Genomic DNA, 25,488 nt, shown 5'->3' with positions numbered 1-25,488 from the left:
GGAGAAGAGTCAATTGACTCCCAGAACCAGACTTTTGCACCTAGGAGCGATCATAGACACCTCATCAAGCTCAGTTTCTCTCTCCCCGGAGAGAATAACAAATATTCAATGTTTAGTAGCCAGCCTCAGTCAACACAGGCAAGTGCCAATGTCCCTATTGTCCAAGGTCTTGGGGACACTGGTCTTGGCTATAGGAATTGTGCCCTGGGCCAGCCACCACATCCGGGATCTACAGTGGCTTTTACTACCAGCACAAAGAGCCAAGGTGAGCCACTCACACCAACAGATCCGCATACCGCGAAACGTCAGGAAGTCCTTGAGATGGTGGACATCACCGGCTATACTCAAGGGTTCTCCCTTTCAGATTCAAGACAAAATGATTCTAACTACAGACGCCAGCCTCTATGGTTGGGGAGCTCACATCGGCCCCCACATGGCGCAGGGCACATGGTCTGCAGAGGAATTGACACCTATAAACATAAACTTCCTCGAACTCAGAGCGGTCTTTCTAGCCCTTCAGACTTTCCACTCTATTGTCCGGGACAAACACATACTAGTGTTTACAGACAATGTGGCGACCAGAGCCCACTTGAACCACCAAGGGGGCACGAGGTCGCGTCGCCTCATGGAGGAGACAGCAAATCTATTCGATTGGGCCGAGCTTCACCTAGCGTCCTTATCCGCGGAGCATATTGCCGGGACCAACAACACCCAGGCAGATTGGCTCAGCAGGACTGCCTTAGACCCATCGGAATGGAGGCTGGACCCAGTGCTGTTTCAGCAGATATCGCACAGGTTTGGGACTCCATCCGTGGACCTGTTCGCCACACACCGGAATGCGCAGACCCGAAGGTTCTATTCACATTTTCCAGAACCGGGGACAGAGGGGGTCAACGCCTTGCTGTCAGCTTGGCCGACAGGACTGTTGTACGCATTTCCCCCAGTAAACTTGATACCAAGAGTCATAGAGAAAATTCTCCAAGAAAAGGCAGAGGTTCTGATGGTGGCACCACACTGGCCACGCCGGCCGTGGTTCGCCGACCTGATGGCTCTGTCAGTAACCCCACCCTGGAGGATGCCAGACCACATCATTTCCCTCAGCCAGGGGAACCTGCAACACCCGGATCCCCAGTGGCTACAACTAACCGTCTGGCACTTGAAAGGCACAGGTTAAAGCATCAGGATCTGCCAGAGAAGGTCAACAATACAATTCAGGCTGCTCGACGTCCCTCAACCTCCAGGATATACCAGGCCAGGTGGACTGCCTTTTGCATATTTTGTAGCAAGGAGGGCAAGGACCCCAGGGAAGCATCGGTGATTACGGTGCTGGAGTTCCTACAGGCAGGAATAGACCGGGGACTGGCTCCTAACACATTAAGGAGACAGGTGGCAGCACTTTCCACCATGATCCAGATACCGGAGTCTCGTTCGCTAGCCCATCACTCGTGGGTAAGAGACTTTATACGTGGGGCCTCAAATTCACACACTCCACCTGTACGGAGGTTTCCCTCATGGGATCTCTCGTTAGTACTTAAGGCCTTGACAAAACCACCATTTGAGCCTTTAAGATCAATCCCACTTAGGCTCCTTTCCTTGAAGACAGCCTTCTTAGTAGCGGTCACTTCTGCACGCAGAGTGCCAGAGATCTCAGCCCTCTCTGTGAGACCAGATTTATGTATCTTTTACCCAGATAGAGTGGTACTCCGCTTAGACCCGACGTTCATTCCCAAGGTGAACACCTTGTTCCACAGGAAACAGGAACTTATATTACCTGACTTCTGCACGCATGGAGACCATCCATCAGAGTTAAGATGGCATAAAGTCGACGTAAGACGTGCTCTAAAGATTTATATCAGGAGGACTGAAAAGTTCAGGAAGTCGGAGATGTTGTTTATTTCATTCGCTCCACACAGAATGGGACTTGGACTATCTTCTAAATCGATAAGTCGTTGACTAATGGACTGCATTCTGGAAGCTTACAGAGCGGGAGGACACGACCCCCCCGGCGGGCCTAACGGCTCATTCAACCAGGAGTGCGGCCACATCGGCGGCCTGGACAACACAGGCCTCGATAGAAGATATTTGCAGAGCTGCCACTTGGGCAGCACCTACGACATTTATTAAGCACTACAAGTTGGACTCATTTGCGTCCGCTGAGGCAGCGTTTGGTAGACGTGTGCTACAGAAAGTGTGTGCATCTCCAACGTCCCAGTCAAGACCTTCTCCCTCCCATGGGCAGTAAATCTTTGGTATATCCCATGTTGGACTCTCCTTCCAGATGCAGTGGAGAAGACACATTGTACCTACCTGAACGGTCTTCTCGATGCACTGGAAGGAGAGTCCAAACCCACCCGACTAGTTGAAGTTCAGAGACGTCGGAGATGGGGAGTTGAAGTTAATTGTTATAATAAAAGTTGGTTATCCTCTTACATTGGTTTTTCGCTTTTAAAACTGGGGCTCATGGGAGCAGTAAGGGGGCGGTAGCTATTATTATGCTAATTATAACTCAGTCTCTACCAATAGGATTGGTACATTACCCATGTTGGACTCTCCTTCCAGTGCATCGAGAAGACCGTTCAGGTAGGTACAACGGGTCTCCTGATATGAGTATCCAATATCTTTCCAGACTTTAATATTTATTCAGAATGGGATGACAGACTTGTTCTTTTAAAGTTATGCATTCTTTCTTTCAAGTTTTTCCAACATAAGAGTTCCATCCCATTGCATTGACCAATAGACCTGCTCTGGTTTTGGTGTATGCAAATGATGTAGTCATCTTGTTGTGCCTCAGGTAAATCTGAGAAGATGTGATAGGACATTGAGAATCATGGGATTGAAAGGGACCTTGGAGGTCTTCTAATACAATCCTATGTCCAAGACAAGAGCCCTTGTGTACCATTCTAATATTGTCCAATATTTTCTTCAAAACTTCCAGCAATGAAGCAACCAAAACTCCAATAAGCAAGCTGATCCATTCTGCTCTCACTGTCAGGATATTTCTCCTTAATTCCAGGTGGGATTTCTGTGTAACAAGTTTCTACCCCTTGATTTTTGTTCTGACCTTAGGTGCTTTGTATAATAAGTCAACTCCTTCATCTCTTTGATTGCTCCTCAAGTTCTGGAAGACAGTTATCCCACTATCCTTATTCCTTCAGAGTCTTTGGAGAGGGGCGGCATACAAGTCCAATAAGTTATTGTTGTTGTTGTTGTTGTTGTTGGCTAGACATAACCAGTTCCCTTAACCATTCATCATACGGTTTAGCTTCCAGACTGTTACCATTTTTGTTGCTCTTTCTAGAGCAGTGATGGCGAACCTATGGCACGTGTGCCACAGGTGGCACGCAGAGCCATATCTACTGGCACACGAGCTGTTGCCCTAGCTCAGCTCCAACGTGCATGTGTGTGTGCTGGCCAGCTGATTTTTGGTTGACACAGAGGCTCTGGGTGGGCGTTTTTGGCTTCCAGAGAGCCTCCGGGCGGATTGGGAGGGCGTTTTTACCCTCCCCCAGCTCCAGGGAAGCCTTTGGAGCCCAGGGAGGACAAAACACGAGCCTACTGGGCCCACCAGAAGTTGGGAAACAGGCCAAAAATCAGCTGGTCAGCACACACATGCACGTTGGAGCTGAGCTAGGGCAACGGCTCGCGTGCCAGTAGATATGGCCCTCCGTGCCACCTGTGGCACCCGTGCCATAGGTTAGCCATCACTGCCGTAGGGTCTCTCCGAAGACTCGGGGCGGCTCACAACAATAGTAAAAGACTTATGGGTATGGTAATAGTAAATAGTAAATAGTAAAAGAATTATGGGTGTGGGCTCTTGCGCACGCTCTTTCTGTACTCAAGGAAAAAAAGGTTCGCCATCACTGTTCTAGAGTCTCAGCATCTTTTTCGTCTTTTATTGAAGAAAGAATACTTTGTCATTACTCATGATGCAATCAAAATAGTAAAATATTCTCAACAACTCCTGTTATACAATGGTATTTCAAATTAAAGTGTGTAGGCATCCTGGGAGCAAATGGAGAAGGACCAAGTCAAATGTAAAACTAGAGCAATCTCGTTTAACAAAGGTTAAATGAAACTGTTGTAGACCGTACAAAAATTAGATCATTATTGAACAGTATTTTCTCTGAATTTAGAGAAGTTACGGTGCTCAGAACTGGACAGAATACTTGAGGTACAATCTGGCCCATGCAGAAAAAAAACAAGCGAATATCTTCTAAGATTAGGAGGAGCTTTGTTATTCCATGCTAAAATATAATTAGCTTTTTTTAGAAGCTACAGTATGTCACACTATTGTTTGATATTTAGCTTGTCATTGCCATTAATACATATGTCGTGTATTAATACCAAGGTAGATACTTCCCCACTATATGCATGTGCTTTAATTTCTTTTTTGTAAATAAAGAATTTTGCATTCATAGTAATTAATTATTTTCTATTGCTTTTAGCCTGTTTCTGTAATCTATAAAGTTTATTTTAAATGCTTTTTTCCCCTGTACAATCATCGATTCCACCTAGTTTTGTGTTAGTTACAAATGTGAAAAGCATTTCCTCCAGCCTTCAGCTGAGTCAAACAGAAATATTGCAGAATAGTAGGCTAAGAATCAGACCTTGTGATACGGTATTTAATGCTTCATTGCCATATGATGAAGAATTGTTGACAAGTATTCTTTTAGTCTAGTTTTCAAGGCAGCTGTTGATCCATCAGCATTCCATCCAATGTATACTTAACTAGCTTGCTAATCAGAACGTTATGGGGTGCTTTGCCAAATCCTTTGTAAGATATATTATGTCTGTAATAGTCCCACAATCTACAAGAAAGTCAAAACAACCCCAAAACACACAGTCCCTCTCCCTTTCCTCTTTCTTTCATTTTTATTCTTCTTTTACACTTATTCTTCTTTTTTGTAAAACTATTTTGATTTCTAGTATTACTTGCATCATTTTTAGCTTAAACAAATCAAACCTTGTTTTCTATATCAATGGCTATGAATCCTTCCAATATTTGATACCAAGTTACAGAGCCACTGTTGCACAGTGGTTAGATGCAGTACTACAGGCTAATTCTGCCGACTACCAGCAGTTTGATTCTCAATGGCTCAAGGTTGACTCAGCCTTCCATCCTTCCACGGTCAGTAAAATGAGGACCCAGATTGTTGGGGTGAATATACTGACTCTGTAAATTATTATTATTTATTATTATTATTTATTAGATTTGTATGCCGCCCCTCTCAGAAGACTTAGAGAAGGCTGTAAAGTACTGCGAAATAATAAGTGCTATTGATATTGCTATTACCTGTGATTTCACCTATTCTCCACAGTTGTAATAAATAACAGGTAAAAGTTTGATGTACAGTAACAGATACAAATTTGGTGCATCAGATTAAAAACCAGAAGACTGTGAATTGTAACCCTGCATTAGGCATGAAAGGTGGCTAGGTGACCTTGGGCCAGTCACACATTTTCTCAAAGTAATAAAGGAGGGAATTTTAAAAAAGAGAAATCAAATAAATGAATACATTTGGACCAAGCAATAATCAATAATTTCGTTTGGCGCTCCAAGATGGCCCAGAAGTTTGCACTTACTGAAAACCAGTAGTAATTCCCTGATTACATTTATTTGAAGCTCAAGAGGAATTGTCTTCAAGCAGCTTTTTGAATGCATATCCCTTTTTCAGAGAAGATTATTAAAATAGCAGAGGAATAGTTCACCTCTCTTCTAAGTAATTAGTTATCACAACAACAACAACAACAACAATAATAATAATAATAATAATAATAATAATAATAATAATTTATTAGATTTGTATGCCGCCCCTCTCTGAAGACTCAGGGCGGCTAAACAAACATTAACAGTCTGATCTACCTGCATTTCTTAGGAGCAATAATGTCATTCCTAACAGTTGCTTATAGTCTCTGAGTTTGTTTTTTGGAACAAGATGATTCTTGAGCCAAAGTATGGATATAATTCATGTGGAAAAGCATAAGGCACAGCTATATAGAAACAAAATAATCTACTAATGTTGAGAATTTTTGTAATAATGTGACAGAATTATTGGTAAAATTTTCTCTTGATTATCATTCTGAGTGGACCTGAATGGAATGCTGCTATTGGTGAAAATTACAGTCTTAGCATATGGAATATACTTTTATTTAACTGCTGGATGATTTCAGTAGATTCCACTTATATTAACTGGAATTTAGGAAGCTATAACTTCTAGATGTGTTGAAGCAGGAATTGCACAAATCCTAAAAATTCAGAGTGGCTGTAAAATCATTCCTATTCAGTTGGACTTTATGCTACATTTTGATGTAAGGTCATATAGTTGCTGTTTCTTTTCAAAGGTCAGTTTTAGTTTTCACTATTATTAGCTCAAGTTGTATGGATAGGGTGGTTATTTTTTAGAATAGAATGACAGAGTTGGAAGGGACCTTGTAGGTCATCTAGTCCAGCCCTCTGCTCAAGCAGGATATCCTGTACCATTTCTAACAGATAGTCTCTTCTTGAAAGCTTTATTCATTCATTCATTCATTCATTCATTCATTCATTCATTCATTCAATCATTCAATTTTTATGCCGCCCTTCTCCTTAGACTCAGGGTGGCTTACAACATGTTAGCAATAGCACTTTTTAACAGAGCTAGGCTATTGTCCCCACAATCCGGGTCCTCATTTTACCCACCTTGGAAGGATGGAAGGTTGACTCAACCTTGAGCCGGTGATGAGCTTCCAATGATGAAGCTCCCACAACTTCTAAAGGCAAGCTGTTCCATTGGTTGATTATTCTTGTGGTCAGAATATTTCTCCTTATTTCTAGGTTGAATCCCTCCTTGATCAGTTTCCATCCATTATTCCTTGTATGGCCTAGAGGTGCTTTGGAGAATAGCTTCAACCCTTCTTTCTGTGGCAGCCACTCAAATATTGGAACACTGCTATCATGTTATCCCTGGTCCTTCTCTTCACTTGATTAGCCATATCCAGTTCTTCATATGTTTTACCCTCCAGTTCCCTAATAATCTTTGTTGTTCTTCTCTGTACTCTTCCTAGAGTCTCAATATATTTTTAAAGTGTGGGGACCAAAAGGGTGGTATTAGTACCTCGTATAATCTTGATTGACTCCTTCTATTAAGGCAATTTAGGATTTTCAGTCCCTTATTCAGGATTAGTCAGCTCTATTGTGTTTGATATGAAATTAGTTACTGTGCATTTTGAATGTTGATTTATAATTTGCATGACTATATTCTCTTTTTAAAAAAAATATTTTTATTGAATATAAATATTAAAATTACATTGAAAACATTGATTACGCACATAACATAACATAGATACATACAAACATGCCAACAAAGAAAGCAAAGAGAAAAACAAAACCAAAAAAAATAAGAAAACCAACTTCTGTACCTTTTCTTTTAACGGTAAACTATACTGTTGTTATATTCCAATCAATTAAATTATATTCCTCTTACAGTTCTTATCTTTCAATCTATTTCGTTATTAATATCAATACAGTGGTACCTCAAGATACGAACCCCTCGTCTTACGAACAACTCGTGATACGAACCCGGGGTTCAGAAAAATTTTGCCTCTTCTTGCGAACTTTTTTCGAGTTACGAACCGGCGTTCTGAGACTGCTGGGAAGCCGCGCGGCTGTTTTAAAAGGTGACAGCCGGGCGGCGGGGCTTCCCAGAAGCCTCCCGAACGCCGGTTCGTAACTCGAACAAAGTTCGTAAGAAGAGGCAAAATTTTTCTGAACCCCGGGTTCGGTTCGGGAGGTTGCTGGGAAGCCCCCCAGCCCGGCTGTCACCTTTTAAAAGATCCGCGCCGCTTCCCAGCTGTCTCCCGAAGCCGAACGCGGAAGTTCGGCTTTGGCGTTCGGCTTCAGGAGACAGCTGGGAAGCGGCGCGGCTGTTTTAAAAGGTCGCAGCCGGCCTGGGGGGCTTGCCAGCACTCCGCGCCGCTTCCCAGCAACCCCCCTGAAGCCGAACGCCAAAGCCGAACTTCCGCGTTCGGCTTCGGGAGACAGCTGGGAAGCTGCGCGGCTGTTTTAAAAGGTCGCAGCCGGCCTGGGGGGCTTCCCAGCACCCCCGAACCCGGGGTGCTGGGAAGCCCCCCAGGCCGGCTGCGACCTTTTAAAACAGCCGGGCCGCTTCCCAGCTGTCTCCTGAAGCCGAACGCCAAAGCCGAACTTCCGCGTTCGGCTTTGGGAGACAGCTGGGAAGCGGCGCAGCTGTTTTAAAAGGTTGCAGCCGGCCTGGGGGGCTTCCCAGCACCCCCCCAAACCCTGAACCCAGGTTCTGGGGGGTGCTGGGAAGCCCCCCAGGCCGGCTGTCACCTTTTAAAATAGCCGCGCGGCTTCCCAGCAGTCGCCGAAAGCCGGTTTTTTGCGGGGGGTTTTTGGTTGCACGGATTAATTGACTTTACATTGTTTCCTATGGGAAACAATGTTTCATCTTACGAACCTTTCGTCATACGAACCTCCTCCTTGCACCAATTAAGTTCGTATCATGAGGTATTACTGTATTTCAATATCTACAATATATACAATGCAATCCAAATACAAACACTTACTATTATTATTTATTCCTTATATCTCTATCTCTGTCTATGGCTTTACACATTATAGACTTCTCCTGTTCCCTCTACTCTCCTTATTTTAATTTGCATGACTATATTTTCATATGGAAGGAGTGGGGAATATTCATGGGTGTCATTTCATTGGCTATTGTTATCACACGTTCTGCATGGAGCCACCTAACCCATTGATCTTAAAAAACCTATTTAGCATTTGGGCTTCAGAATAGACTGAAAAGAAGAGAGAGATGGGAGGGAGGGAGGGAGGAAGGAAGGGGAGGAGGAAGGAAGGAAGGAAGGAAGGAAGGAAGGAAGGAAGGAAGGAAGGAAGGAGACAATGCAAAATGCTTCCATCTTTTTGTCAGGAAATTAATCAAGCATGTCCATGAAGTTGGTAATAGTAAAGTTCGCTCTAAGATTACTTTATATTTTTAATGGATGTCATAAGTTTTAGGTTTTTAAAAACTAGCATCAAATCATGCTCTTTTTAAAAAGATCAAAGCACTACCATTTTTATCTCATGGAGCCCTGACAGAGAAGGTGTCTTTTATAATTTGAAGAGATGAGATCTAAGAGCAGGTGCATAACAATTTGTCGTGCTTCTACAAACACACGTAATTTTGGTATTTGTACCATTGTCTTTTAAAAATGAATAGAAATTGTATTTTGTTACTTTTTAATATATATGGTCTTTTAAGGAGTCACCTATTCACAGGTTTTTGTTTTGTTTTATCTAGCTGTACAAAACTCTTTAGATAACTTTACTATCTATTAAACTCAAGAGTCATTATGTAAAGATTCCTCTGTTGTTCTTGGGTCTCTTCAGTGGCCAGAGGGATCCCATTTCACCTGCATACACATCTTCAAGCAATTAGTGCTACTAGCTTGAAACTATTTCACATTCAAAGTCCATGGTGACATTCAAGTCCACAGGATCTCTGCAGATTGAAAGTGAAAGAAGAAGCTTATTGGGAAAGTAGATTGTTCACCATCCATCATTATGATATCTCTCTATAACACTCTCTCTCTCTCTCTCTCTCTCTCTCTCTCTCTCTCTCTCTGTGTGTGTGTGTGTGTGTGTGTGTGTGTGTATATATACATACACATTCATTCTCTCTGTAAATACAGAAACACAGAGAAAATTATCCCATAGCCATAGTCTGATAGAAACACTCTCTCTCTCTCTCTCTCTCTCTCTCTCTCTCTCTCTGTGTGTGTGTGTGTGTGTCTGTGTCTCTCTATCTCTGTTTCTCTCTTGCTCTGTCTCTGTCTGTCTGTCTCTCTCCCTATATAGGGAGAATAGATAGATAGATAGATAGATAGATAGATAGATAGATAGATAGATAGATAGATAGATAGACAGATAGACAGATAGACAGATAGAGATAAAACAAATCTTCATAGATTAATGCTCAGGTACGGAGGTAGTTTTTGCTTCTAATTTACAGAAGTGCTTAAGCTCATTGTACAGATTGCTTTTTCAGTCAAAGGTTTCAGGTCCAATGGCAGGCAGACCCATCTTTCCATTGGTAACTTATGAAAGTATTTTTTAAAATAAGATTGAATCAGATTAGCAATGACCTTCAAAAAGAGGAAACTAGTACAGTTTAAAGATAAATAATCAACCTTTAGTTCATTAGATAGCCACAATGCATGACAGAAGGTGACTTTCTTATAATAGTGATGGAATCCAGATTTTTTTTTTTTGCATATTGCATATCTATAGCAGATAAAGAGTGTTACTCCATAAAATTGGAGTTAGAGAGTGCTCCGTAGGAAAAATAACGATAGCGTAAACGTGTCATCATATCAGCAGTGGTTATTGTATTGCCTGTAACAGCAGAAGGTCTGGCTTGGCTGTAAATCTTTTAAAAACATACTTGCGAACACTGTAGAGGTGGCATGTATCCAGCTGCCAATAAAGGAACCAAGGCACTTGTCTCAGGTGGTGCAAGGAGTAGTGATGGTGCGACCAACAAAGCAGACTGCTGGTAAACCAAGCAGGTAGCCTCAGTGGTACTAAACTAGGTAACCTCTAGATGGCAGCAACAATATGCAGAAAATTTTGATTCTTTGCTGCCATCAAATGGTCATGCAGTTGCCCACCAATCTGAAAATTGTAATGTTGATGCAATCTCATAGGCTGCTTCATCCTTGGGAGAACAACCAGAGCTATCACTGATGCTGTTTGTACGTAGAAGTGCCATATATGCAAGAGTCATAAATTAGAGTAGGTCTTTTCTTACAAACACACTCAACTTCTGCACGGGTCGGCATAGTGCAGTGTTCCTTAATTTTGGTAACTTTAAGATGGCGCCAATTTCATCTCCTAAGAATTAAAATTGCCAAGGTTGAGAAGCACTGGCATATAGGTAGTCCTCAACTTAGGAACACCATTTTTCCATTGCTAAGGGAGGTGGTTGGTAAGTCAGTTGCATCCAATCTTGAGAACCTTTTTGCCATGATTGTTTAAGCAGGTCATTTACAGTTGTTAAAGAAACATGTAGTTGTTAAATCAATCTGACTTCCTTCATTGATTACGCATGTTGGAAGCCAGCTGGGAAGATTGGGGTGGGTGGGTAACGAGCCTTTGGGACTTGTGATTGTTACAAATGCATGTCAGATGCAAAGAATCTAAATTTTGATTGCCTGACCATGGGACCGCTGCAACAATTGTAAGTGCCAAGACAGTCATAAGTCACTTTTTTCAGTGCGGTTGTAACTTCCAACGGTCGCTAAACAGTTGTAAGATGAAGACTACCTGTAGTAAGTCCCAGTTGAGAGGTTTCCTTAAGTTCCCAGACAGTTCTTCTTAGATCCCTAAGCTGCAAATTAAAATTACAGCTTTCATCATTGTTTTAGCACAGTTATTCTCTTGCTTTATTATGCGAGGCTAATTTTAAAAGCTATTCTTGCTACAAAAGAATATCTTCCTCTGGTGTCCCAGAGGGTATTCTTAATCAGGAATAACCACGGGCTAAATTATAATGTAGAAGTCTGCTGCCCTTTTGGTAAGGCTGCCTGCTCATTCTGTGTTTGTTAACAAACACTTCTAAGTACAAAAATTGTTGGAGAAATGCTTTTTTCATTATTTTCAGCAACTTCAATTAAAGTAAGAGGCTTATGGGAAAGAGGTAGGAATTAAAAATGTATGGATTTTCCCCAGCAAAGTTTTAGCGATCATTCCCACATAAGCGTTTTCTCCTTTGGTGTTAACTGTCTCAGAGATAGACCAATTTAAGTAATATCCTCCAACAAACATTGGTCTTTCAACAGTGAAGAGAGAGCCCAGCAGCTGATCAGATTTCTAAGCAATTGTCAAGAAATGGAACTCTTAAGGCTCTGTAAATGTAAATGGGTGGCATTTCCAAGATATTTACCAATTAATAAATACTAACAGACCTCAGTATTACTGGTTACCATATTACAGTCCAAGCCAGAAGTACAGGTACAGGTAGTCCTTGACTTACAACCACAACATTTCTGTGGCTGAGCGAAACTGTCAAGTGAATTTGGCCCCATTTTATAAATTTCTTGCAACAGTTGTTAAATGAATTATTACCATTATTAATTTAGTAGAGAGGTGTCAAATTCACGGCGTCACGTGATGTGACATATCACAACATTTTCCCCCTGCGCTAAAATGGGGGTGGGCATGGCCAGCACGTGATGCATCCAGCTTGCGGGCCGTGGGTCTGACACCCCTGATTGTTGTGGCCCGCCCGCAGCCCATGCAGCTGATAGTGGATCCCATTCGAGAGGAGACCAACTTGGCGTTTGCTACATTCTTTGCTGGGGCAGAACACCGATTTAGTTACATGGGTATTAAACAAACCAGGCTTCCCAACAACTTTGCTCACCGGAAGGTCTCAAAAGAAGATAATATGACCAGGACACTGCAGCCGTCATAAATATGAGCATCTGAATTTTTATTATATGATTTTGGAGAGGCTACAACAATCATAAGTGTGTCTATGGGGATACTCCCATCATCCAGGTCATAGCTATACCAAAGGTACTTTTTCGAAATTAAAAAAAAAGCCCACCATTGTTCAATTGCCTTTTGAAAAAGTTATTAATACAAAAACAGTCATAAATCACTTTTTTCTGTGCCATTGGACAGTCCCCTAAATAAATTGTTGTAAGTTGAGGTCTGCCTGTATTTCTCTGGACTGTGAGCAACTTTGGAGCATAAGCATGCGTTGCTGTATTTGGGGTGGCCTCCTGAATTACTAAAGATAACTCCTTCTAATATTTACAACCGAAAAGTGAAGCACCATAGACACGCTCTTCAGTTTAAAATATTTTTGTTTAGCCTACCTAATTGAGAAACCTAATTAAAAGATTAAGTGGTGAGGACTGCTGAGTTAGTCCAACCTTTTTAAAAAACAACAACCAAGAAACCCTCAATTTCCTGCACTTTGCATACCAGGAGCAGAAAAAACTGTAGTGCTATAAAGAAAAGGTGACGCCTCTTTAAAGCAGATATTTCCCATTCTTCCCCCCTCCCTTCTCCGCCCCTTCCCACAGCTGCCTAGACTTTCTGTTTCTGTGATCTGCCTTTTGAATGGTTTTTGTGGCTGATCAGTTCCACCTAATGTGTCTCTTGATTTCTGCTATTGTAATACTCAGACGACATGCTGTTCTCTTCATTTTTATAAGCTTTAGATGCTCCTGCCTGTCATACTCTGCCAGTTTATCTTCAGCGTCTGGATTTGCTTTCAGACTTGCATGTCTATCAAGCTGCTGTTGCTTTGAATGTGAGATCAAAAGAAGATGAATTCCAGTGTTAAAAAAAAAAAACCTGGTAGGAAGAAAAGATTGGGTCCTGTGTAAACTGACAGCTCCCAATGAGTTATTTTAGGTAGCATTAGCACCTAGAATGACAGACAAGTCCAGGAGTTACATGCTAAATAACAAATATCAGAGATTGTAGCACATTTTGCAATAGCAATACATTTTCTAGAGGAATCATTTTTTTTTAAAAAAAAAAAATGGTAAACTACTGTTGCTGGTTGTTCCACCGCTCAACCCTTTACAAGCGATCTTCAAGTGTCAGCTCCAGTTTACTTGCCTTGTCAATATCCCTGTCATTTCTTTTTGATGTCAAGAGAACAGAACTTTAATAATTGAGGCTGAGGAAGGGGAGCAGAAGAGATAGCGAACTGAAGACAGTTTACTTAGTCATTTGGATTTAAATAGGTATTTTGCTTGGTGACGGGGATTTAAGAAAAAAGAATGAATCTGGGGAAAGATATTGAAGGCACACTCCTGAGAACTTCGATGCAAAGTCTGATTTATTTGAAAGCAGGGAAGGAATTTGAATAATTGCTGTGAAGTCTACCCAACCTTAAGAGACATTTATTGACATAAGTGCGTGGGTACCACGAAGAGTGTGAAAAACAAGCTTTCCAAAACTATGTACAAATAAAGGATTTGCCTAGCTTCATGGCTAAGATGCATTTGCCGTTGTTTCAGCCAGTTATGTATGATTTTAAGTATGCAGCCATCTTCTTTAATAGGGTAGAATTAATATAATTTTTTGGCGTGTTAAGCACAACTTTGAAATTACCTGCAAGCTCCAGTTGACTTGGAGATTGGGGGGGGGGGAATTGCTTAAATTCTTGTGGTTTCTTTGTCGTTTCATAAAAGCAGACGTTGCTACTGTGGAGGCAAGCCTCCCGTTGTTGCCTACAAAGGGCAGTGCTCCAATGCGTTTTCCCTTCAGTGCGTGCTTCAGCTGCACAGCACTTCCTGTTTATTCAAACATCTTTTTGCCATTCTTCAACCCCCTGCTTTTCAGACAAACAGCCAGGAGACATCTTCGGCAAGACTTGACGGCAAACTAGAGATTAACAGTAAGCGCTCGCTCTGTGAAACTAAACTCTTTATATTGTCTTTTGAAATATCCGGGTGCGTGTGTGGGGGGAAGAGGACACAATGTAAGGCTGCAAGGAACTTTTTTTCCGGCTATCTTGCTTGCAATTGTAATTGCTGGGGCTTTCAAGCAAATAAGATGTTTACTGCCTTGTGAATGAAAACAAGATGGATAGTAAGCTGGTTTCTGCTAACTTTTTCCTCATTTGGGTGTGTGTGTGTGTGTGTGTGCTGTCTTGCTTTTCAAGTCTATATCCCAGGAAAGTTTGATGTTATCACTTACATAGGGAGGCATGCCGTTCATTTATTTATGTGTGTGAATGTGTACACGCGTTTAAGTGAATGAGAGTGAGCCAGCAACCATTGTCCTATCATTGTCTCAAGTTCAGGAAGAACAGCAGCAAAGAAAGAAAAAAGAAAAAGAAGGAGAAAGGGGCTTGAAACGAGTCTTTGCCTTGTGGCTATTTCCATTTCTGAATCGGTCTTGTTAATATTTGTAGATAACAAATGCTAATGAAATGCTGGCTACTGATTGGGTGCTGTCTCTTTCATTTATAACCGTTGTCTTGGTACCGCAACAAGCAGAAGGTAAGGAACGAGGGAAGGAAAACTTATTTGCAAGTAGTTTACTTTCACATCAAAGACTGCTCTTCAGATTTGGAGTACTATTTGATTTAATATCCAGAAGCTAATGCTTACAACAGCTGCTACGTTTCAGTAGAACCTGTTTGCGTCCCTTAACACATATTGCATTTTTGTTGGCATTTTATGATATCCCTCAAGGAAAGTCCTCTTAATGCTGGCTGATACCTAACTTTTTATTTAATGGTATAAAGTGGTCTCGTCAGAGCCATAGAGTGAAAGTGGAAATGGATAATGTGTAATAGGAGACAGCATCCTTAAAATAAGCTTCTACGAAATCTGCGATATGCTAAATGTTTTAAGAAGGCAATGTTTTAGAACAAATTCATATTTATGAACAACTGCAGGTGCAGCACACAAATGTGTGCGCATTCATGAAGGATGTGGGAGGGGTGGCTGATTCTGAGAAATATGCCATTGGGAAAAATAACAATGTTGAGGACAGTTTATTTAAGTGAAAGATTAATTGCATAGAGAAGATGGAAAGGGTGACTCTAGTTATTTACTCAGATGCTAGTGTAGGTGTAGGCCTGCAAAGCTCACTGTGGGAACAGTGGTCTGTTGCCTTTTCTAGTATATCAGTCTGTTTGATGACGATCAGATTTCCCAGCTTGCTGATTCTGTTTTTTCTGGAGAGCAAGCTTGATTATTTATCAGAAGGAAGAGGGAGTAGCTCAAGTAAATAAACATGTGACCAATCCCTTGTTTTCTTTGTGGCCATAAGAAATTCACGGAAATAATAAAAGCATTGTGTTTTAATTTATTTATTTTTTGAAAGAAAGAAAGAAAGCAACATTATGTGTTGATTTAATTTGAAGGAAGAAAAGTTTCAGTGTTGTTTCTCTCTCCCCCCCCCCCCCCCCAGTGTTCTGGCTTTCTAAAAATTTTACAAGCTTCTCGGGCAAAAATTAATCTGCTGCTTTGTGTACTCTTCCACTGGAATGTTTCCATAGATAACATTGCCAACTGCTTGGAACTTGAACTGGATTGATTACAATAAGGCTTGTTTCTCTACCTCCTTTGAAAATGTCACTTTCTTCTTTTAACCCATCAGCTAAATGCTGGCCTATATGAGGGGCTTTGCGGTCTTGTGGAAGGGTGGGATACTAATTTTTGGAGCAAAATATTCACTGTGTAGTTATGTATTTACCCACCCACCCCAAAATCAACTATTCTCAAGACACATGTGTCATTTAGAACCATGTCAAAGCACCTTTTGGGGGGACATGTTTCCTAGGAATGTTATTATACACACGTCTGTTTTTAATGATATCTCAGGAAAATATAAGAAGGAAAAATCTTATGAACTAAATTACTCTCAAGAAAGGAAAATTTATATTGCGAAGTTATTAGAAGCAATATTGTACATTTTACTTATTTCACTGAGTTACAAAAAAATACAAAAATGATGTTCATATTGGATATATGAATAACTAAATAGATTTGCTTAAGAATCTTATGTTATCTCTTGGACTTGATCATTGCATTAGTATATAACATTAAATGATTGGCTTCATTCTGTTGGTCAAACCATACTGAAACGCTGTAAGAAGTTTTAATAGGCTACTTTTGTCCTCTTCCAGCTACCAACTTTAGCAAACAATTTATGAATCTGAGCTAACAATGCATTCTAATATTACCATGGATCCTGCTGAGAACAGATTTCTTTAACATGTACTCCATAAAGGGCGAAAGAACAGCAGGGATAAAGTCCAGCTAGTATTCATTCTTCTTTCTGAAAACATTCAATTTATTTTTAATATATATATGAGGTAGGCAGAATTCATAGCTTTTACAGCTGTTCGGTACAAAAATCTCCTACCTATTGAAAGTAATGTAAGCTCTTCACAGAGGCCATGTGTCTCTTTTGTATGATTTTTCTGGACTGGCTGTGTCACCCGTATAACATCATCCAATAACATAGTCATTCCAGGAAGTGCTGGGAAAAAGCATCCTCTATAGATGCCTCCACATTACTATGAACATGGGCAGAAAAAAAGGATAACACCTTTATTTCCAAAGATAAATGCAACTCTGTCTAATAACCAAATGGTATATCGGTTTTCTTCTTCTTTAAGAACACCAAATTTTATCACATTACCCAAGGTTAAAAGTCATTTATTTTTCAGCCCAGTTGTAACAGCCTAATGAGAAGAATATCTTTACTGGTATGAAGCCTCAGTGAAGTTAATCTGGGCTGAGGAACTTAGAAACATAGAAGTCTGACGGCAGAAAAAGACCTCATGGTCCATCTAGTCTGCCCTTATACTATTTTCTGTATTTTATCTTAGGATGGATATATGTTTATCCCAGGCATGTTTAAATTCAGTTACTGTGGATTTATCTATCACGTCTGCTGGAAGTTTGTTCCAAGGATCTACTACTCTTTCAGTAAAATAATATTTTCTCATGTTGCTTTTGATCTTTCCCCCAACTAACTTCAGATTGTGTCCCCTTGTTCTTGTGTTCACTTTCCTATTTAAAACACTTCCCTCCTGGACCTTATTTAACCCTTTAATATATTTAAATGTTTCGATCATGTCCCCCCTTTTCCTTCTGTCCTCCAGACTATACAGATTGAGTTCATTAAGTCTTTCCTGATACGTTTTATGCTTAAGACCTTCCACCATTCTTGTAGCCCGTCTTTGGACCCGTTCAATTTTGTCAATATCTTTTTGTAGGTGAGGTCTCCAGAACTGAACACAGTATTCCAAATGTGGTCTCACCAGCATTCTATATAGCGGGATCATAATCTTCCTCTTCCTGCTTGTTATACCTCTAGCTATGCAGCCAAGCATCCTACTTACTTTCCCTACTGCCTGACTGCACTGTTCACCCATTTTGAGACTGTCAGAATTCACTACCGCTAAATTCACCCCCTCTAGGGGTGGTGCTCATATCTGTTTCTTACTTTGTAGGATCTATTGTCTTTTATTACGGTGCCCCGTACTATGAGACAGAGAATGACTCTTTTATCCGGACAACTTTGTCACTGTTTAAATTATGTCACTTTATCATAATTTATGGATCAGATCAATCTAATACAGCTCCAGTTTCTTTTATTAGCCAATCTGATGCCCTTAAAATGGCAACAACAGTAGGAAAGAATAAGAGGGAACTGATTGCCTTGTCCTACTTTTGTCTCCTAGCAACTTATATTCAGTGGTATACTGTTTATAAAACTGGAGTTTTATAAACAGTGTACTTCATGTAGCTGCAAAGATTAATGTGACTTACCTAATCTTCTTTTTAAAAGTCTAGAAACCATGTTCACCCAGTGAAATACAGTTTGTCAGCTAGTTCTTGGACAACTTCACCCATCATTAAAGAGAGAAAAAGAAACTTCTCTTTTTCTTCACACCACCGTTGTGTTATCAACATCAATTATTTTCCTTTTCAGACTCCTCCAGGACTATTTTTGTCTCCACTAGTTGTTAAATGAAAAGGAATACTCTTTTCCTACTTGCTAATTGGTCCTTGCACTATGTTTACTGCACAAGTTCATATTCTGCTGTGAAGAGAGTTATTGGTGACATTCAGTAGATAAAAGAAAACAGATGTCCAAATGTTGACTTGAGGAAATTTTATGTACAAAAAGAGGATTTTAGATATATTATAGTTGTCAACATAATACTAACAGACTTGCTTCTTTACATATGTATCTACCTAAGATCACTAAGGAAACGACTAGCACGAACATGTGTGTTAGTTGTTTCCAGCTCTAGGGGTGGTGCTCATATCTGTTTCTAAGCCAAAGAGCCAGCAGTATCCAAAGACATCTCTGTGGTCATGTGACTGGCATGACTAGAGATTCGAACCACTGAACTGCCAACCTTCAGATCATCCAGCTCAGCATCTTAGTCACTGAGCCACTGTGTCCCCTATGTATCTACTTATTCATACTCAAACTGAGTTAAATCTATGCCATCCCATGGGCAATGTTTATGGCTTTGAAGATTCATAAAAGCACATCATTTTTTCTTTAAATAAAAAGGCATTCTTTTGGAATGGATTGTATCACCCTAGTCTATAAAAATAAGCCGTTTGCCGTGACCAAAAACATGCCCTCATTTCTCATCTACAGTTTATGTGCTAAAAGAGACAGAAAGCTGACTTAAAAGCTCTTGATGCAACATAGAAACATAGAAGTCTGACGGCAGAAAAAGACCTCATGGTCCATCTAGTCTGCCCTTATACTATTTCCTGTATTTTATCTTACAATGGATATATATTTATCCCAGGCATGTTTAAATTCAGTTACTGTGGATTTATCTACCACGTCTGCTGGAAGTTTGTTCCAAGGATCTACTACTCTTTCAGTAAAATAATATTTTCTCATGTTGCTTTTGATCTTTCCCCCAACTAACTTCAGATTGTGTCCCCTTGTTCTTGTGTTCACTTTCCTATTAAAAACACTTCCCTCCTGGACCTTATTTAACCCTTTAATATATTTAAATGTTTCGATCATGTCCCCCCTTTTCCTTCTGTCCTCCAGACTATACAGATTGAGTTCATTAAGTCTTTCCTGATACGTTTTATGCTTAAGACCTTCCACCATTCTTGTAGCCCGTCTTTGGACCCGTTCAATTTTGTCAATATCTTTTTGTAGGTGAGTTGACAAGCTGCATTAGAGGACAGAAGTCAGCATAATAAGAGTTGGTGACCGTTAAGATTGAATGGAGATCTGACAGCTAATTTCATAAAGACCCTCTAAAGTCACATGCTGTCTTAGAAGCTGGGAGGGTGGGCAGGCCAGCCCAACGCTAGCCAACTTGCTTCCTCTTTCTTGTCTAGATCCAGAGAAGTAATAACTGTTGATTAGCCTTTAGAATTACAGGGCAAGCAGTTGGATTTTGGGTCAAGGGTGAGCTGAGATTCTCTGAAGTAGCTGGAGAAGGTGAGAGTTAAACTGAACAATTGAACAGACGACATGGGTTGACCTTGTAATAAAGGTTACTATTAGCACTCCCCCAGTCTTTTCTACAAACATTAAGATGGAGAAAGGATAATATCCTCTTCTTGTGCTTTGGTGAGGTGTTGTCAGCTCTCCTTGGTTTAATTTAATTATGTACTCAGTGGCTCTAAATACTAGAAGGCCTGACTGTGAATGTGTCTGTAGCATCTTGGAACCCATGCAAAGTACCAAAAGGGATCATCAATCAGTGCTACTAAACCACATCAACTCATATTTTAAAAACTTAACAAAAATTGCCACCCATTCCTTTACTTGTAATTTTGAGCACCTGTTTCTCCCCTTCTCTTCATCCCTTTTTGGCTCCATCATCTAAAATGCAAAGCTCCAGTAGGTTCTACAGTATACAGCACTCGTTTCTTTACAACTCTCATTATTGCCCCCACAGGCATGACTTGTGGGGGCCATTTAGGTTGGCATCTTGGGAATTGTAGTCCAGTTTGTCTTGAAGGTTGGAGGTTAGGAAAATGACATTGCACTTTTCAGAATCTTTGTTTGATAATGAGCCAAAATAAAATATAAATTGGATGCCAAGGAATGTTATAGGTATGTTATTAGAGTTTACATTCCATTGTATCTGTTAGTCTGGTATCCGTGTATGAATCTCAGACTAAAATTGCTCATGACAGTGCTGCTTTTATGCCAGGTAGATACTCTCATACTGAAAATAGTCTTTGTTGAGATATTTATAGTGTCTTTTAGAGCAGTATGTCAAAGTAGAAATAGAAACAGAACAGTCCAGATCTTTGCTAAAAAAAATTAGGCTTCCTTTGCTTAGTTACTGGTCACTGTTCTTTTTTAATTAATACGAGTTGATCGTATTTTCCAACCTATGGAACTAAATAAATTCAAGAATACCATGTAATGAGCTTCAGCTTTAGCATCTCGGTGAACATATGCCGAAGGATGCTTCCCTCTTTCCATGTAGGCATCTTGCAGAGGACTATTTCTTTCTTCTTTTACATTGATGAAGTCTTTACTCTTCCCACTGTTAACACCTACGCATGTACTGAACATCTCCAAGGAGACCAGGAAACCCTTGAGTCCAGCAATGGTGAATCCTCCAATGAGACAGCAAGCAGGGGACACGTCCTTGAGGCATGTAAGCTTCCAGCTGTCCTCTTACAGGCATTAATTTCCTTCTGGCTCCTACAAGCAGGCTTTCTCCCTCATATCTGAAATGTTGGTGAGTCCTTTAGCTTCCTTGGAGTGAGCTGTGTAGGAATACACTTCATGAATTTCTTTGTTCTTTTCTTCAGTCTCCAGGTTTTATCACCTGCTACATACTCAAAAATTCCAAATGTATCTTCAGCTCCAATTCCTTTTATAGTTTCCCTTGCCACTGTTTCTTAGATCCGGCTATTGCTGATTTATTACATGGGAGTGCATTATCCCCCTTGAAACTAGGCTCAGGGACCTTGGATATATAGCATTCCATTTCTTGTTTGAATTGTAAAGATAGTATTTGTGTTGTTAGTTGATGTTTTCATAACAGTCAAAGGCTGGATCAAATACCGAACAGCCAAAGTCACTGTTTAACAGACTTTACTTAAATATGTAAATGAATATGAGGTTATTTGGAATAACAAGGTCAATAACCTCATTAACAACACAGGCAAAAGCCAATAGCATAGATATGCAATTACTGTATTGTCTAACTCTAGTTAAAAAAAATAAAGTTTTTTTTAAAATGTTACAGGGAGTACAGTGTCCATAAAAAAAAACCTGAATTTCATTTATTTATTTCTCTTTAACACAAACAAAGCAAGAAGAATGTGAGAAAATATGATTCTGAAATCACTATCTGATCTCTTCCTGGAGATCACGAAGAAATGGAATATATGAACATGGCCGAACAGAACTTTTCCAGAGTTTGCTAAGGAAAAACGATACTGTTACTTTAAATGTCTGTTTCTCTGTGAGATATTGCATATATGGTCTTTGAGATGGCTTTAAAAGGAGGCTATTGATGTCTCATTATAATGTGAAACAAAAATGGTCTCACCAACAACTGTCTTCTACATAAACTGATTCTTCTCATCAGATTTTAAAATAAACTGTATATATAAAAGCTAACTGGCATGCTATATTATAAAAACTCCAGTCTTTTTGTTTTTCAACACATTGGGATAATACTGAATTCTTTGAAAAATAGGATGATGGCGTTGAGAGTTGATTGAGATCATCAATACAATTCAGATGTTTTGGCTTTGCTATACTGTACTGCTGTTGGAATTTTATTGAGTAATTTCTGTAGGTTAATTACACGTTGATAGTAAATGGATATTATATGGGGTTTTTTCCCCATTCATTAGCTTTTTTGTCCATGTTTGTTTTTCCCTTTTGGCTGTGTTTAATTTATTTTAATCATCACAATTTATGTAGGTTCTTTTCTGACCACCACTACTATTTTTTTTCCCTCTTAGGGTTGTTGTTTGTATATTGTTAATGAAAAACAACCTACCATATTTCATAGATTAACCCCCATTATCCAAAAAGAGAGTAACTTCTGGCCCAGCCTAGTGGTGTTTCTTTGATGGGTTATCTTTGAAGGCATAGTGGCTGCATTCACATAGCATCTAAAAAACCCCAAACATGTTAATAAAACATAGTTGCTGTGTTTATAGAAGTGGTTAAAGCCTTATGAAGGTTTCACTTGATGGCTTCTTCGTGCAACATGATTTATCAGGAAAAAAACACCCCACTCTATTTTAGCCAAGCCTAGCCTATTGTGAACAGAATAACAGAATTAGAAGGGACCTTGAAAGATCTTATAGTCCAACCACCTGCTCAACCGGAAACAAGCATTTCCTTAAGTTAATACAGAACTAATTTATTTTATGTCTTTCCTCAGGCTCTTCAGGTAGCAAGACAACTTCTGTTACAGCAACAGCAGCAACAACAACAACAACAGCATCATCACCATCAACAACAACAACAACAACAACAAGTTAGTGGGCTAAAGTCTCCCAAGAGGAATGACAAGCAGCCAGCCCTTCAGGTAGGAATTTTTTTTCACTTGCTTAAATAAGATTTGTTTAAAAGGAATGCGAATGGTATAAATAGTTGGAATATTTTTTTTAAAAAAGGTTTAACTTTTGTTGATGTTCATGACTCAAACATGTTAGATAGCATGGTTGTAGTAGTGGAAATGAATCAGGGCTGCATACTCTTGAATTTTTCATCAATAAATCAAAGAACTTGTGAGGAACATGAAAAGAACTTGGAAAGATCCAGGCAGGTAAAAGATTCTGTTCTTTACATTTCCATGTAGAGCTGAACATCACCACGCTTTGAAATCTTAAAAAGCCTCTGTCAGAAAGTGTAGAAAACAATAAATGGTTATACAGTATGAATCAGAATAAGGCATCCTCCTATGGAGGAGATCATCAAAGATCCTTTCTGAAAGAAAGTCCATCCGCCGTACACAGTAGATATGTGATATTCCGAAAAGGGTGTATTAATTGTTCATTAAGTAAAAGATTTGGAAAGAATAGAGAGTATTTGAATTAAGGGCATATGACAAACCATAATCCCGAATCTACTGTTGTTTTGAAACAGCATTGTGAATTGCTATTATAACCACATAAGACAATTTTTTCAGTGACATGATGTTTTTGTTTGGAAACTTCCCAATATTTATTATGTTTCTGAACATTATATATTTTCAGCTGAATGCATAGTATCTGCTGAGCAGTCTTTGTAGGAAACCATTTAGGTTGTTTAATTCCATATTGTTATAGATCAAATCAAGGGGCAATACGATATAATGTTGGTTCAAAAAAGATAGCTGCATTAGTAGGCGATTTGCTGTTTCAGTTTACATTTTCGAGGACAGGTGAGTGATGTTGGTTGAAATTGGCTCAGTCAATTGAGTTTGTTTTGGTATTACTAACAGGTTCTCTACATGAAATGTGCTGCTTATATGCTAATCTCTGTGTAGTTCACTCTAGAAACCCTTCAAAAGGTGTGAGATTAGGTATCCAGGTTTATGAGAAAAAAGGTAGAATATGTGCTCGCTATGACATTATTCTGAAACTTTCCTTTCTTGAAGTTTCCTCTGTTCAGATATTTTTGGATCATAGTGAATGTTTATTACCAAAAAGACATGAAGCGCATTATTGCTTTTAGTGCTGTTTTACTCCCTCCCCCCCCTCTATTTATATATAAGCTCAGCACAAAACATTCTATACACTGATTAGTTGTGTAGCTGATGAAACTGGGAGAGTAGGTTGTTGGCTAACAACCAGGAAGTAGCTAATATTTAGAGGGTTGATTAGAATCCATGGGTCTGATCAAGCTTGACCCCATGTTACTCCATCTTTTGGTTTATTGTATTTGGAAAGGAATAACTGTTTTGCTTCTTGGCAAATGCGAGTTGAAAACCATTATTATGGACACTGAATTCTGAATCCATGCTCTTTTGCTAAAATCTCAGGGGAAAAAATGTTATTTGGCCAATCCATATCTTAACCATTTGCCTTTTAATAGACTCTTCTACTGGAGACATTTTAATGAGATAGGATGCTGGCAAGGCCCAGTGTCAGGTACTAGAAGAAGTGCTTTGTTGTGCAGATGTCTTAAGAATTGCTCCAGAGGATGAAATATGACTGTGTTGACCTTTCAGCTATGAGCTTATTTGTCAGGATTCAAATAAGTTGAAAGGATCAAACCAAACAGTTTCCGCAGTCAGAGTGGGAATTGTGTTTCGGAGGTCAACAGCAAGGGCCACGTCACAGATTCCATAACATAGCCAATTGTTGGTACATATTAAAGTAGCGGAGCTGCTTCTGCAGTTGGAGACACAATTAAAATTCTAATTTATTAATGTATACGGAGAGCTGGTCCAACCTGTCACTCACTGATTCAAATGACTGCCCATTCTTTTTTCACCCTTGCTCCTTGAGCTTTCGCATCCTTAAACCTACTCTTGAATATAACAGAGCCTGGGAGCCCAGTGGCAAAATAAAGATGCATGTTTTTTTAAAAAAGAAAAAAAATCTCTGAGCACAAAAGATGAGTTGTTTAAAAAAAACCATATAATTGAACAGATATTTTTTTCTCATATTACTAGATAGTAAGTTGTGTTAATAACGCTGTTTGCTTCAACTTTGCCAATAGTCTCTGATGTCATATTTGGTCTAAAGTTAATGGCAAATTTTCAGTTTGATTTAGTCTTAAAACCAAAGTAGTTATTTTCACCTGTGAGCAAAATGTACTTAAGGTATTGCCCTTTTTAAAAACAAATACAGTGATACCTTGTCTTACAAACTTAATTGGTTCTGGGACGAGGTTCTTAAGGTGAAAAGTTTGTAAGATGAAACAATGTTTCCCATAGGAATCAATGGAACCACAATTAATGCGTGCAAGCCCAAAATTCACCCCTTTTGCCAGCTGAAGCACCTGTTTTTGTGCTGCTGGGATTCTCC

General features: G+C 39.7%; 1 protein-coding gene across 21 annotated transcripts in view; it reads left to right on the top strand.

Annotated features, from left to right (window-relative positions):
* Nucleotides 1-25,488, top strand: part of FOXP1 (forkhead box P1) — a 780,655-nt gene that overhangs the window by 531,171 nt on the left and 223,996 nt on the right. For 17 of the 21 annotated variants that reach the window (XR_011557934.1, XM_070738223.1, XM_070738212.1 and 14 more), the window contains one exon: nt 22,914-23,060. Coding sequence is in view for 15 of the 21 variants with exons in the window: in XM_070738223.1 (XP_070594324.1) it covers nt 22,914-23,060 (147 nt within the window). In the remaining 6 variants the exon portion in view is untranslated. Of the gene's footprint in view, nt 1-13,998; nt 14,427-14,481; nt 14,621-14,974; nt 15,034-22,913; nt 23,061-25,488 lie in introns of those variants that run through there. The other 4 variants (XM_070738226.1, XM_070738234.1, XM_070738225.1 and 1 more) reach the window with 4 other exon arrangements.

This window comes from Erythrolamprus reginae, chromosome 2, assembly GCF_031021105.1.
Source record: "Erythrolamprus reginae isolate rEryReg1 chromosome 2, rEryReg1.hap1, whole genome shotgun sequence".
NCBI classification, from domain to species: domain Eukaryota; kingdom Metazoa; phylum Chordata; class Lepidosauria; order Squamata; family Dipsadidae; genus Erythrolamprus; species Erythrolamprus reginae.
The sequence above is the reverse complement of the archived record's forward strand: the minus strand, read 5'-3'. Positions and strand labels throughout refer to the sequence as shown.